The sequence below is a fragment of the Sitodiplosis mosellana genome, unplaced genomic scaffold (assembly GCF_009176505.1).
Source record: "Sitodiplosis mosellana isolate CC-2019 unplaced genomic scaffold, AAFC_SMos_1.0 Smas_scaffold_20, whole genome shotgun sequence".
Lineage (NCBI taxonomy): Eukaryota > Metazoa > Arthropoda > Insecta > Diptera > Cecidomyiidae > Sitodiplosis > Sitodiplosis mosellana.
This window is the reverse complement of record NW_022595262.1, coordinates 759,987-773,666: the sequence shown is the minus strand read 5'-3', so window position 1 is coordinate 773,666 and position 13,680 is coordinate 759,987. Positions and strand designations below refer to the sequence as shown.

Below are 13,680 nucleotides of genomic sequence, written 5' to 3'. Positions count from 1 at the left end.
TATTTTGAAAACATAAAAGTGAACTTAACTTTTTTTTTAACACAATACAATAGAAATTGCAATTATTTTGTTTTATTCTTCTTAAATATTCGATTTATGATACGAAACTGAATCGATTAAAACGAAATTTATTATTGTTTTGTTGTGTTTGATCATCCAACTCTATCACCACTCTCTATCACTCTCCACACACTCTCCAGATGATTGGAAACTCGATAAATCATCATGACAATAGATTAGTTCATGAATTAAATCATAGAGGTATGTCCTTGCAGGACGACGATACGGCTAGCATAAAATCATACGGTAGCCATAAAAACCGTATGTTCAAAGATGAAAGTCACAAAGGTAGCGCTGAAACGTTGGACGGCGAGGAGAAGCGCGACGCAAGCAAAGAAGAGCGCATGGATATGGAACGAGGTAATTGATTCATTTTTTTTTTCAAAATTAAATATCCAGTTTGGAACTGAAACCGATACGTATTTACTAGATTTAGATGACGAAGTCGAAGGCGAAGAGAGTCTCGGTGAAGATATACTGGTGATACACGCAGATGAAGATGAGATTATCGAAGAGGGACCTATTGACTGCTTACCAGAAGCATGTTACAAGAAATTCCCAATTTTTGCCGGCGATGAAGATTCGCCATTCTGGCAAGGATGGGGCAATTTACGTCTGAAAACGTTTCGTTTAATCGAAAACAAATATTTCGAAACCGCTGTCATCACAATGATTTTGCTCAGTAGTTTAGCTCTGGTAATTCACTCAATCACTCAAATTCGAAGCGAAGGCATCCATCGTAAAAAGAAAAAGAAAAACTAATCATCCATTGTATTATTTGAACAAAAGGCTCTCGAAGATGTTCATCTACCTCATCGACCGGTTCTGCAAGACATTCTGTATTATATGGACCGTATATTCACCGTGATTTTCTTCTTGGAGATGTTAATCAAGTGGGTTGCTCTGGGTTTCAAAGCATATTTCAACAATGCCTGGTGCTGGCTTGATTTCGTCATTGTAATGGTAAGTTGGTTGTGGTGCCTCCAATGCCCTATCTCAACATCAATCATAAACACAAGTGCGGCCGCAGAAATGTGTTCGTTTTGCGCATATAAGAAGGATTTCCAGAAGGGCAAACCAATTTTAAGAAGAATGGACTTTTTTCTCCCATCAAATTGAACATTTCACACAATATTTATTTTTGCTTATGCATTAAAATTCAGTTGTCGTTGATAAATTTGGGCGCTATTTGGGCTGGTGCCGCTGATATACCGGCATTTCGTTCGATGCGAACACTACGAGCTCTACGTCCCTTGCGTGCTGTGTCACGTTGGGAGGGTATGCGAGTAAGTACCGTCGATCACAGCAGCGACACTCACACAAAACTCTTCATCGATATTTTTAAATTTTATTCGTTCGATGGTAGCGAAACTGTGGCGATTTGTGTGTGTGTGTTTTTACGCCTAATCTACGTACAATGTTCAGTTCATATAAATACACGATCGAATAACCATTTTTTTTGTACAGATTTCATCAGTGTACAAAGCTGAAACTTTGTCGTCGATGTTTTTGAAACGCTCTTTTCCAACTGTGATTTTTATTTCTTTTATTTTATGTTTTGATTGCTTTGCCTCAAGTGGGTGCCTTGCTTTCGCTTTATACCTTTGTACAAAATCAATGGAACAGACAACGCGAACCTTTTTGATGTGTTATGCTTTTTATCTCCGTTCTATCCGTCGATCGGATGATGCTGCGCTTTTGTGAGTTTAATGTTTTTTATGATGATGAACTGGTTATTTCATGCGCATCTTGTTGTCCCCCATTGATTCGAATCAGGAAATTGGTTCATGCACATTTCGTGTGATTCTTAAAACCAAGCAAACGTTGACATTTTGATTGTAATAGGTTCAAATTGATATAAAATATGTAAATAGACGCCACTTCAGCAATTATGAATGGGAGGAGTTATGTATTTTATTTCGAAAATGATTTAAGCCCGTCGCGCGATAATCAGGATTCGACGAAACAAAACGAAACAATCTGTGTGCAGTTCTAGGTGGAGATTTTTTTTCGTCTACGTGCGATTGATATTTATCATGTTTTGGAATTCTATAGGTGTCGTTAATCAACTTTGTTGCTTCACTTTGTGGAGCTGGAGGCATTCAAGCGTTCAAAACCATGCGAACGCTTCGAGCTCTGAGACCGCTACGTGCCATGTCCCGTATGCAGGGCATGAGGGTACGTAAACTAACATATCCAAACCCATACACTATTTCATCTTATTTTTATCCTTTTGTAACTTTTTTTTTTGGATATCGCGATTTGCATCGTAATTTTCATTAGAAGTTCTTTTGATTTTTTTTCCCTTTAGAATGAATCAACCAATTTCAACACATTTTCTTATTGCAACATTTTTTTTCCACAATGTTTTTTGTCAACACTCTTTTATCCTTTTTCGAAGCCGTTTCTACTTTCCACTAGATTCATTTTGCATCGCATCTCTCGTCCGTTTTACTTGTTTTAACTCGTTGCGATCATCATATATTTAGCGGTCTTACATCGGAATGTACTTGAATTGTGTTAGAAAAAGTCAAAATACATAAAATTTTATGTAAATGAATGTTGCGTTTTAGTTTAACCTAGTATTATTGTCCAATTCGAATAATATGTTGATTGTTGACGTTAGAAATGCAACAACCACTTCAAAACACATTCAAATGAAAACAATAGCACCATATACACATGAATTATACTAGTCGTGGCCTAGGACAATTTAGAACAACAGCTTAGCCATCTGTTTATTAGCTCTGCACAATTACACTACAAGCGAACGGAATGAATATCACAACATCTTTAAACTTTCGCTCATAAACACAATTAGAAAGCATAAACAGTAATTGCACCGTTTGAAACCTGTTTTTCGAATCAGTGTTCCCATACAAATTGAAATGATTGGGCAAATGTGAGTTGGCAGTTTTTATGAAAAGATGAAATTGGAACCGCTAGGAATCGCTGTACTTTATTGCATTGAAGACAAGTGTGCATCTTGATAAGTTGGTACGCAAATGTGGGACAAATTACTGTTGTAATCACGGCTCAAATATCTGGTATTACAATTTTGATGTATCACTTTTATGTACTACGTAAACGTAAAACTTTTTCAAGTCAATCATCAAAATAGAGTGGCGATTATTCACAACATTTCTAAAAGAAATTGTTTCACATTAAGCTAAAAAAGACTGCCAATTCCTGTATTTCTCTGTGTATTTTTTCAAGCTTTAAGTGGCTAATTGTACAACAATAGAAACCAATATATGACAAACTGAATAAGAACTTTAAATTGATGAACTAGAAATGAATTGAAAGTTTAATGTACAATGTTGGCTTCAGTTGTTGTGTAATATTCAAAGAAATTACAAGTATTGGATTGTTTTTTTTTCTTATTTTCTAGTATTTTTTGAATTTTTGATATATTTTTTTGGACTGAATGTTGGTTAATAAATTATTTTGTTCGATATTATTTCTTAATTTTTTTTTGTAAATGTGTGTTTAATGTGGTTTGTATTTGAAAAAATACCCTAATTCATGCGCCGATCGCATGATTTTGCAATCTCTTACGAAAATTTACATTTTTATGTTTCATAAATGGATTATTGAAAGTCTGAATTTTCGTAGCATACCATTGTGAGAATTTCTTCTCCACTTATTATTGAACAATTTGATTAAGTAAAATTTATGAGTAAAATTAGTTAACTTGGGTCATTTCGATTATATTCTTATAAGCACTATGATTGGAATTTCACCATAGTCAGTACATTTGACTGATTAAAATGACCAGCTTGATCGAATTCCAGATGTTTGATCAAAGTGGCTTGAGATTGATTGAATTTCAATCATAATAGTACGTACACACAGGGAAGAATTATTTTCCTCCATACAAATTTTCTCTAAAAAAAATTTTGTCTTAGATTTCTTATTTTGAATCAATTGTACAAAAAATCTCAACCATTCTTCCATGTGTGTATAAAAATCTAGCATAAAATGTCTCAAAATAAACGTCTAGCTGGTAGTAAATATTTTTGCACGAGGGTATTTGTTGTCTAAATTGATGTTGTAAAACGAAATAGTCTATCGCATCAAAGTGAATCTGTATTAGCTGAACATTTTTAATTTTACTTTAAATTTTATTACATTTTACTTTTTCTCAAACAAATCTAATGAAATAATACTAACATTTGTCAAAATAAAATCATCGTCCCAAACAGGTTGTCGTGAACGCACTAGTGCAAGCTATACCGTCCATCTTCAATGTATTGTTGGTGTGTTTAATCTTTTGGCTTATTTTCGCTATTATGGGTGTTCAGCTTTTTGCCGGAAAATATTTCAAGGTAACAAAATGCCCGTTGATTTTCGGATGTATTGAATTCTAATCCATTTCGGTTTTGTTTGCAGTGTGTTGATTCTAATAAAACTACATTAAGTCACGAGATCATCCCAGATCGAAATACATGCGAGGCTGAAAATTATACGTGGGAAAATTCGCGAATGAATTTTGACCACGTGGGCAAAGCGTATCTGTGTCTATTTCAAGTGGCTACATTCAAAGGATGGATTCAAATCATGAACGATGCCATCGATTCACGTGATGTACGATCGCAAAACATGATCAACATTTGTTATTTTCGAGCAGCATCGTCATGCAATGCAATAATATTCTATTTTGTATTTCAATTGTAGATTGATAAGCAGCCGATTCGTGAAACCAACATTTATATGTACTTGTATTTTGTATTCTTCATCATATTCGGATCATTCTTTACGCTGAATCTATTCATTGGTGTGATTATCGATAATTTTAACGAGCAAAAGAAGAAAGCGGGCGGTTCATTGGAAATGTTCATGACTGAGGATCAGAAGAAATATTACAATGCAATGAAGAAAATGGGTTCAAAGAAACCAATGAAAGCGATACCAAGGCCTAGGGTATGCAATCGCAAATATGCATAATGCATATGCATTTGAGTCGCGCTCTCTTCATACTGGAGGATTAATTTTATTTGTTTTTTCCCCTCTACAGTGGCGACCGCAAGCAATAGTGTTCGAAATAGTTACCGACAAAAAATTCGATATGGTCATTATGTTGTTCATCGGTTTTAATATGCTGACCATGACAATGGATCATTACCAACAGACAGCAGAATTTAGCATGGTTTTAGACTATTTAAATATGATATTTATTTGTATATTCACCAGTGAATGCTTATTGAAAATCTTCGCACTTCGATACCATTATTTTGTGGAGCCGTGGAATTTCTTTGATTTAATTGTAGTTACATTGTCCATTTTAAGTGAGTAATAGTAATAGTTTTAAATGCTCTCGCAACAAATACACCCATATCGATTTGACAGATTCAGCAATGTACTGGTTTACTACCGATAACTACTTAATTGTAAAAAATATTCTGTGTAAAGTATGCAGAAGCCATTGCTACAACTGCCGTATCGATTATCGAGTGCATTTGTTGTGAGAACATCCTAAGGATGAACGAGAATTGAGCTAATCATTGTGCATTTTGTATTCAATCCATAGGTCTTGCACTAAGCGAATTCATCGAAAAATATTTTGTATCGCCAACATTATTGCGTGTAGTACGTGTAGCTAAAGTAGGTCGTGTTTTACGTTTGGTTAAAGGTGCTAAAGGTATCCGTACGCTGCTGTTTGCCTTGGCAATGTCGCTGCCAGCCTTATTTAATATATGTCTGCTACTATTTCTCGTGATGTTTATTTTCGCCATATTCGGCATGTCATTTTTTATGCATGTCAAAGAAAGAAGCGGTATAGACGATGTATATAATTTTCAAACGTTCGCGCAGAGCATGATCCTTTTGTTTCAAGTGAGTGATCGATCGATACGTACCGATTTTTTATATTTGTGGACGAGCTAACAATCGAATTGATTTCCAATTGCAGATGTCTACCTCAGCTGGATGGGATGGTGTGCTGGATGGTATAATGAACGAGGAAGACTGTAATCCGCCGGATAATGATCGTGGCTATATGGGAAATTGCGGTTCATCGACAATCGGTATCACATTTTTGCTGTCGTATCTGGTGATCAGTTTCTTGATTGTCATCAACATGTACATTGCCGTCATTTTGGAGAACTATTCGCAAGCCACCGAAGATGTGCAGGAGGGTTTAACCGACGACGATTATGATATGTACTATGAAATTTGGCAACAATTCGATCCGGAGGGTACACAATACATTCGCTACGATCAGCTGTCCGATTTTCTTGATGTGCTTGAGCCACCATTACAAATTCATAAGCCGAACAAATACAAAATCATCTCGATGGATATTCCAATCTGTCGTGGGGATTTGATGTTTTGCGTGGATATTTTGGACGCGTTGACCAAGGATTTCTTTGCACGCAAAGGTAATCCGATTGAAGAAAGCGGAGAACTTGGCGAAATTGCGGCGCGGCCGGAAGAAGAAGGCTACGAACCTGTTTCGTCTACTCTCTGGCGTCAACGCGAAGAATACTGTGCTCGGCTAATTCAAAATGCGTGGCGCAAGCACAAACTACACAAAGAAACACCCTATGCAACGGGTGACGAAACTGATGGGGATCAAAATAATGCTGATGGACCGAGCGGAGGAGGAGCGGGAGGAGCAAGAGGGCCAGGAGGACCAGCAGGAGGAGGTGGAAACAATGGAGCTGGTGGCAATGATGCCAATACGCACTCCAATACAAACAATAACCATGATCACAGTGATGGTAACAATACGAACGGCGGTGCGGCGGCTAGCGGTAAGAAAAATTACTTGCCGAAAAACACATAAAACAGTGAGCACAAATTCCTGTCTACTTTGAAATTGACTGACGGAATTCCGATTTTGCGATGCGATCTGAATGCCTGAATCTTTTTCAAAGTAATCGGGATATTTATAAAAGACTCTCTTTTTCACACAATTCGGTGGAATAATTGAGCAGCATTTGATCTTTTCCATCAATACAGAAGCAAAACCGGAGCCCGAACACACTGAAACCAGTGGTGGTGGTGACGATGGCAATGAATCACCGTCAAAGGACAAAGATGGCGATAATGGTAGCCAAGGACGGCAGACTGCCGTTCTCGTGGAAAGCGATGGCTTTGTTACGAAAAACGGCCATCGCGTTGTAATACAACACTCCCGTTCACCCAGCACAACATCACGATTGGCCGACGTCTGAGAATTGTTCGCCTCACCTCTTAACGATGCACGACAGAAATGAACATCAAGTACTTTACAACTAAACCAAATTTGCTTTTTTTCTCTTCTCTTCGCCATTTTTCTTGAGGGGCATCAACAAAGTCTCTCTTAAAACGCAATAAATTTGTCTTGGCCGTGCAAGAAAAAAAACAACGAACGAACACATGACGTTTATATGCGGGCCAGACGCGACCAATCTAGCACAAAATCAAAATCTCAATTTCACTGTAAAGTTCAAATACAAGACCAAGTGCAATGCCACACAACCACAAATCAAATATGCGATTCTGGCGGCTGCGTTGCACTTTATGAACCGGAAAAATACCGAATTAAGAGAAACAAAAGCAAACTCAATTAAAAAATATATATAAAAAAGATGAGAGAGGATGCAATCGTAAACGAGAGTAACATGCACCAATATTCCGAATGTGGATTTTGGTCATGGGATTAGATGAACAAATGGCGGATATATCAGAGTGTTTGAACAAAGTGAGTCAACTTAAGAAACCAAAATGCACTCAAAAAAGCCGACTGCCATTTAAAATTACAAAACAAACAAAAAAAACGAAACTTACGTCATAAACAATCTAGTGTAAAATTTGGAGCCGTATAATGATTACTCCGATTAAAACGTATTGAAGATGTGACACACACACACAACTGCATGACATCTCTAGCACTGGAGCGATAAAGAGACATTGCAATGAACAAATCTAAAACAACAAATCTCCTTACCTTTTGGCCAGTTATCGTTGCCACATTAGGAGCATAAGAAATAAAATTTCACCTAAAAAGCTAAAATTGACTGCCCACGACGGCTCAATAAAACTAGTAATAACAACACACACATAAATAAATGATATCAGTAACACCACATAAGTGACAAAGACACTTTCTACGATACAAGTGAAACGGACACATACAAAACAACAACCAAGTTTTAAAAAGAGTTTCGATGGTCAATTTTGAGTTTTATTTTTCTTTTTATTTTTTGCAAATCAATTATCCCGGAAAATCGTTGGGATCGCTCAACACCAAGCGCTTTTTGCTAAAAAAATAAAATGTGAAGTGTACTAGCATAATTAAACGTCAATAACTAAACCAAACACGCGCAAATAAATCGTGGTCACTACCAGGCACATAATTATTAAAAAACAACCAACGTTTTTCTTCAACAAAAATAAAAGTTTAAAAAAAATAACATCGATCGTGCATAGATTTTAATCCAATCTCACAAAAACCTACTCAATCACATTCATTCATTATAATTCAAAACCAAAGATATTAAATGATTATTCTGCGCAAAAGAAAGCGATAAACTAGAGCCACAAACACATACTCACCCACAAACACTCAGAAAAAAAACAAACACACATACACAAACTCACACAGAGCCACAATTTAAATGAACAAATTTCTTTTTTTTTGTCAAACTAAATAAAACTCAATAAGATTTTAGGATATTTTTAAACAAAACAAAATAGGCAATTTGATTAAAACAAATAACACTAAGTTTATAAATCATTGAAAAACGACATCGCGCATACTTAGCATAAATAATTAAACATATGATTAAATAAATTGAACAAAAACATAAAAGAAAAAAAAACACTCACAAATAAAGACTTAGATAATTTTAATGAACTTAACGATTTAAGCCAATTTAAGCAGAACGTGCAAATGCTAAGCGACAACAAAAACAACAACAAAACAAAAAAATCGATACGAATAAATAATATCCATAACTAAGTATGCATAACAACAAAGATCGAATAAAATAAATGTGCTTTATATCGTCTACCAGGCACCACCAGCATCAGCAGTAATATAAGGCTTTTTAAACAATCGCACTCCAACAATCACAACAAATACAATCGACAATTTTGTTCACTTTTCCCAAAACGTGTCTCTACTGCAACCAGCAATATTTTCTTTTTCGTTTTGCGCCATGCCATTTTTGCAATTTCTAGAGGAAAACTTAAATGACGTGAATGAAGAAATAAAAAAAACGTCTATGTGCTATTAATGAAAACGAAAAAAAAAACTAAAAACACACACAAAATGGATAACAACATACAAGTATTCGACTAAGTGCTAGGAAACATCGTTTTTTTATATATAATTTTTTTTCTCTTTCTGTACGTGTTCATTCGACGAAATCACAACTAAGCAAGAAATCAAGAAACCAGCCAGCCAACAACTTTTTTGATATATTGCTTTAAAGAGGTGGGGCGAACCTACAACCAACAACAACTACTACAACAATTTTATCATTAAATTTAAAAAACAACAACAACAACAACAACAAAACTAAGCAAAACAACGTAAATTAACAAAAAAAAACAAGAGATTGTCACCAATTTTATGCAAAATGCTAAATCAACACAAATTCACACAAAAAAAAACAATTTTCACCAACACAATGAGCAGACAAACGAGTCAATAAATCACTCTCTAAATTTTTGAAAATGTGAATGTAATTTAAATTCAAGCGCTGATCACACAGCCACACAAAGTGAAGGAATTTAATTTAATTCGATTTAGTTTCGGTTGCACATTTCTAAACAAACCAAATGAATGGATAATGCTTGCGTTAGATTTATGAAACCAAAGAACAACAATTGTGCAATAAATTAATCAAACCAAAACAAAACCAAAAAAAAAATCTACCCAAATTTAAACTAATTTTTAACAAAATTGTACAATCGAATAGATAAATAATAATTAAGAAATTGGCCCAATCAAATCGAAGTAGTAGCGTCATTCACGCATTACAATCGAGATTTAAAAACATTTATGCAAATAATTAAGAAACTAAATCAAAGAATTTTAGATTAGAAACAATTTGTGAATGATGTGAATGAAAATTTGTAGAAATTTTAGGGAAGAAAAACCAATGTGTGAAAATTTAGGAATGGTGCGTGAATGGCGCACTTGTCGATTGAAGGTCTAAATTGGCATGAAACAAAAAAACTCACACACACACACACACACACACACACACACACACAAGTGACAATTGAAAAGAAATAATTTAGTTTTCACAATGAAATTTTTATGAAGCGTTTTTCTGCGATGTGAGCACAGTAGAAAAGCGTAATTTTTTCTATTAATTTCGCTTGTTCTTACGCGTGATTTTTTTTGTCTTTATTTCGAAATAGTATTCATTTACCTGAGAGGGGTTTATAGAGGATATTTGTAGATAAAAAATCAAATATTTTTTAGGTAAATCGGGTGTGTGTCTTACATTTAGTTTCTAACCTCGTTAGTCTTTGATTATTTTACCTTTTTTCATTTTTTGCGCACGCGCTGTGGATTGGATTCCGAAATTCGAATGAACCACACTCGAATCTGGTTTGCGATACCACGATTCTTATTTACGTATATATGGACCTATCTAGTAAAAAGGATGAATGCTTGAATAGTATGTGTAACTAACATAGTGTAGAGAAAGTTATCGAATGATAAAACAACGATTTGATAAGCAACAAAAACAAAAAATTATCTATTTTTCCTTCGATTCTCTCTTTTGTCCTTTGCTTATATTTCCGTTAAAAGTTGTTTAGAATTTATTTAGCTCATTATGTTACGGGAGCTATTAACTGAAATGAATTCGGTATTTAAATGAAGAAAAACTATTGTTTCAATTTAAGACGTAAATAAAAATAATTTTCGATATTTTTTCCTTCGCATATTTCATTCAAAGTTCATGAAAACGGTCGAAGAGGAATTTTTGAAAGCAATGTCCATTTCCGACAAACCGACAGACACACACACACACAATCAATCGATTTATTCCCTCCGACGATTGCCCATTTTTATCTTATGAACGAAGAAAACCACTTTGAGATTATTTTTTCATTTAACATTTTGGTGTGCAGTCAAACACAAACCACGCTAACAATATCCATTTGAATCGAGTTGACTTCGCTGAATGTGAAAGCGATGAAAGAAAAATACCGTCATCATAAATAAGCTCATACCATCGGCAATAAACAGAGCTCAGAAATCAAAATTGCTTTGATTTTTTATTTTAATTTATTTTTATTGAACATTTTTGTTTGCTCTGATGGCGTTTTTTCAGCGTGAATCTTTTCTCAAATATGTCTAAATCCCTTTCGAAGTACACAACACCGCACACATCTGACCATAAAATGCATTACATGACTAATTTCAGACGAAACAAAAAAAAAACAACACAATGGAAAATATTTTTTAAGAATCAACCAAAACGAAAATCCTGCCATTTTCAAGTAGACGAAGATCTAAACTTAGTCCATCAGCTTCGCTTTTTACCAAGAGACAAAAGAAGAAAACAAACAAAACGAGATGTATTTTCTGTATCATTTTCCGAGTGCGACCACATTGATTTATTAAATGATGGTTTTGGGGCAGCAGCCCTTCGATTCGAAGTTATCGAATTCCGCGCACGAAAATTGAATGCAAAATTCTCTGTTTAATACCCCGCCCAAAAAACCTTTTTTTACATCATTTCATTTTCTTTCGTTTTAGCAATAATCGAATGAACGATATGAAAATAACGAAGAGCGCTTAAAATTCGATCAGTTTTATCCCCCAATTGATCGATCAAAAACCACTCTTCGAATGGTATAGAAATATAACTTTTAATTACAAGAAAAAAAAAGAAGACAAAATTGCATCTAAACAGAACACTTTTAGCTTATGTGAAACAGCTGACGATTATTATTATTTTTATTGAAATGTTTGTTATACTAATCACGAAATTAGGTAGCCATTTGTGGTTAAACTTAATAAAAATGACCTTTTTTTTCAACGCAATTTATGTGTGTTATCTCTTTTGGGAAAAAAAATAAATAAAATGAAACAAGGAAAATCGAAACAATATAAACTTGAGCGATATAAAAAAAAATTTAATTCTCCTTCTCTGTCTCAACAATAATTGCATTTAAGGGATACAAAACATAAATTCAAGTAAAACAATTTGATCGCAATTAGGTTTAAAACCGAACAAAGCTAAGTGAAACACTGAACTCCCGCACCTTTGAAAGGACACAGAAACGGAAAATACAAAAGACAAACACAAGAACCATATTACGGTATCGACACAAGATGAACAACTACAAGAAAGCAAACATTATAGCCGAATTTACGTTTCATTCAAATCAATTTCCATTAGTCGAATGAATGTAATTCATTTGAAATGTGCTTGCATGAAGCACGTCGTATTTGATAAAATACGTTGAAGACAAAAATAAGAACAAATAAAGGGTCTACTTTTCCATTTTGATTTCTTTCGTTGCGCGTGATTGTTTTTCCTATTCGCTGGGAGTTTCATCTATTCCGCTGCTGCTGCTGAAGCGGGCGAGCCGACCATACATTTGCAAATTGATTTTGTGCTGAAACAAAAGAGAAAAACCAAAACCTTCAAAATAACGAAGAGAAGCCGAAGAAACTCAATCTTTTCTTTCACATTTTTTTCCATGCCAATAATCGCAAGTCTTTGGATAAAACTTCCCAGTATTGAAAGAGATGCGATTATTTACATCATTACCTCACATTCCATGCACCGTCGATCACATGTTTAGAGTTTGTCACAATAATTAGTCAATCGATAGAAGTAACTCTATTTCTTTTTCTCAATAGTAGCCATTTGCCCATTCAATAAAACAAAAGATTCGAATGTGTTCGATCATCATTTCAGGAGCAAAACGTAATTTTCGGAATTCTACGTTTCTTTTTGAACCATTCTATCACACACATGGGCAAGTTCAGCAAGATCGAACTACACTAATCTGCTGGTGGGTTCTATTTTAGCAAGTTAAAGTCCATTTTAATGACCGATCATTGATCAAAAATGCAACACTCAATTGCTTCATAAATCCGTCTCAATAACCGAATAAAACAGAAAATTACACTTCCCTCCCATACAATCTCGAGCATTTGATCTTACGTTTCTTTGACCAAAATTACACACAAACATACAACAATGAAAATGAAGAAAAAAAAACTCACATTCTCCAATACACACTAACCACATAAAGCGACAACAAACTAAAACAATTTATGGCAAACAAAAAGACAACAAATTTAAGAAGCAAATACAACAACAACAAATAATGAATTCAAATGAGATATTTAAAAAAAAAGGAATGATGAATATTTGAAATTTAAATAACAACAAAAAAAAAACGCTGCTTGTATATTTTTATTATGAATATCGTAATTTTTAATTAATATATCTTTAATATTTACTAAAAATTGTTGAAGTTTGTACAAATAATTATAAACATAAAGTATAGAACTTGACTGCTTTAAACAAAAAATACAAGAATAAAAAAAAATTGAGTTGGTCTTTTACTTGAGCGATAATTTCTTTTCAGGTTTGAACAGATTTCATTTGCTTTGAAATGGATTTAAATGTTTGAGAAGTGATAAGTGGC

General features: G+C 34.3%; 1 protein-coding gene across 19 annotated transcripts in view; it reads left to right on the top strand.

The window, feature by feature from the left end:
• The window catches only part of LOC129568538 (sodium channel protein para), a 79,101-nt gene extending 70,511 nt beyond the window's left edge, over positions 1-8,590 (top strand). For 12 of the 19 annotated variants that reach the window (XM_055446555.1, XM_055446556.1, XM_055446549.1 and 9 more), the window contains 11 exons: positions 276-420; positions 491-756; positions 850-1,023; positions 2,116-2,238; positions 4,266-4,388; positions 4,453-4,647; positions 4,738-4,983; positions 5,078-5,348; positions 5,591-5,895; positions 5,972-6,815; positions 7,024-8,590. In XM_055446555.1, coding sequence (XP_055302530.1) covers positions 276-420; positions 491-756; positions 850-1,023; positions 2,116-2,238; positions 4,266-4,388; positions 4,453-4,647; positions 4,738-4,983; positions 5,078-5,348; positions 5,591-5,895; positions 5,972-6,815; positions 7,024-7,238 — 2,907 coding nt within the window. In that variant the 3' untranslated portion in view covers positions 7,239-8,590. Of the gene's footprint in view, positions 1-200; positions 421-490; positions 757-849; positions 1,024-1,223; positions 1,347-2,115; positions 2,239-4,265; positions 4,389-4,452; positions 4,648-4,737; positions 4,984-5,077; positions 5,349-5,590; positions 5,896-5,971; positions 6,816-7,023 lie in introns of all 19 variants that reach the window. The other 7 variants (XM_055446537.1, XM_055446548.1, XM_055446539.1 and 4 more) reach the window with 3 other exon arrangements.
• Positions 8,591-13,680: the final 5,090 nt, after the last annotated feature.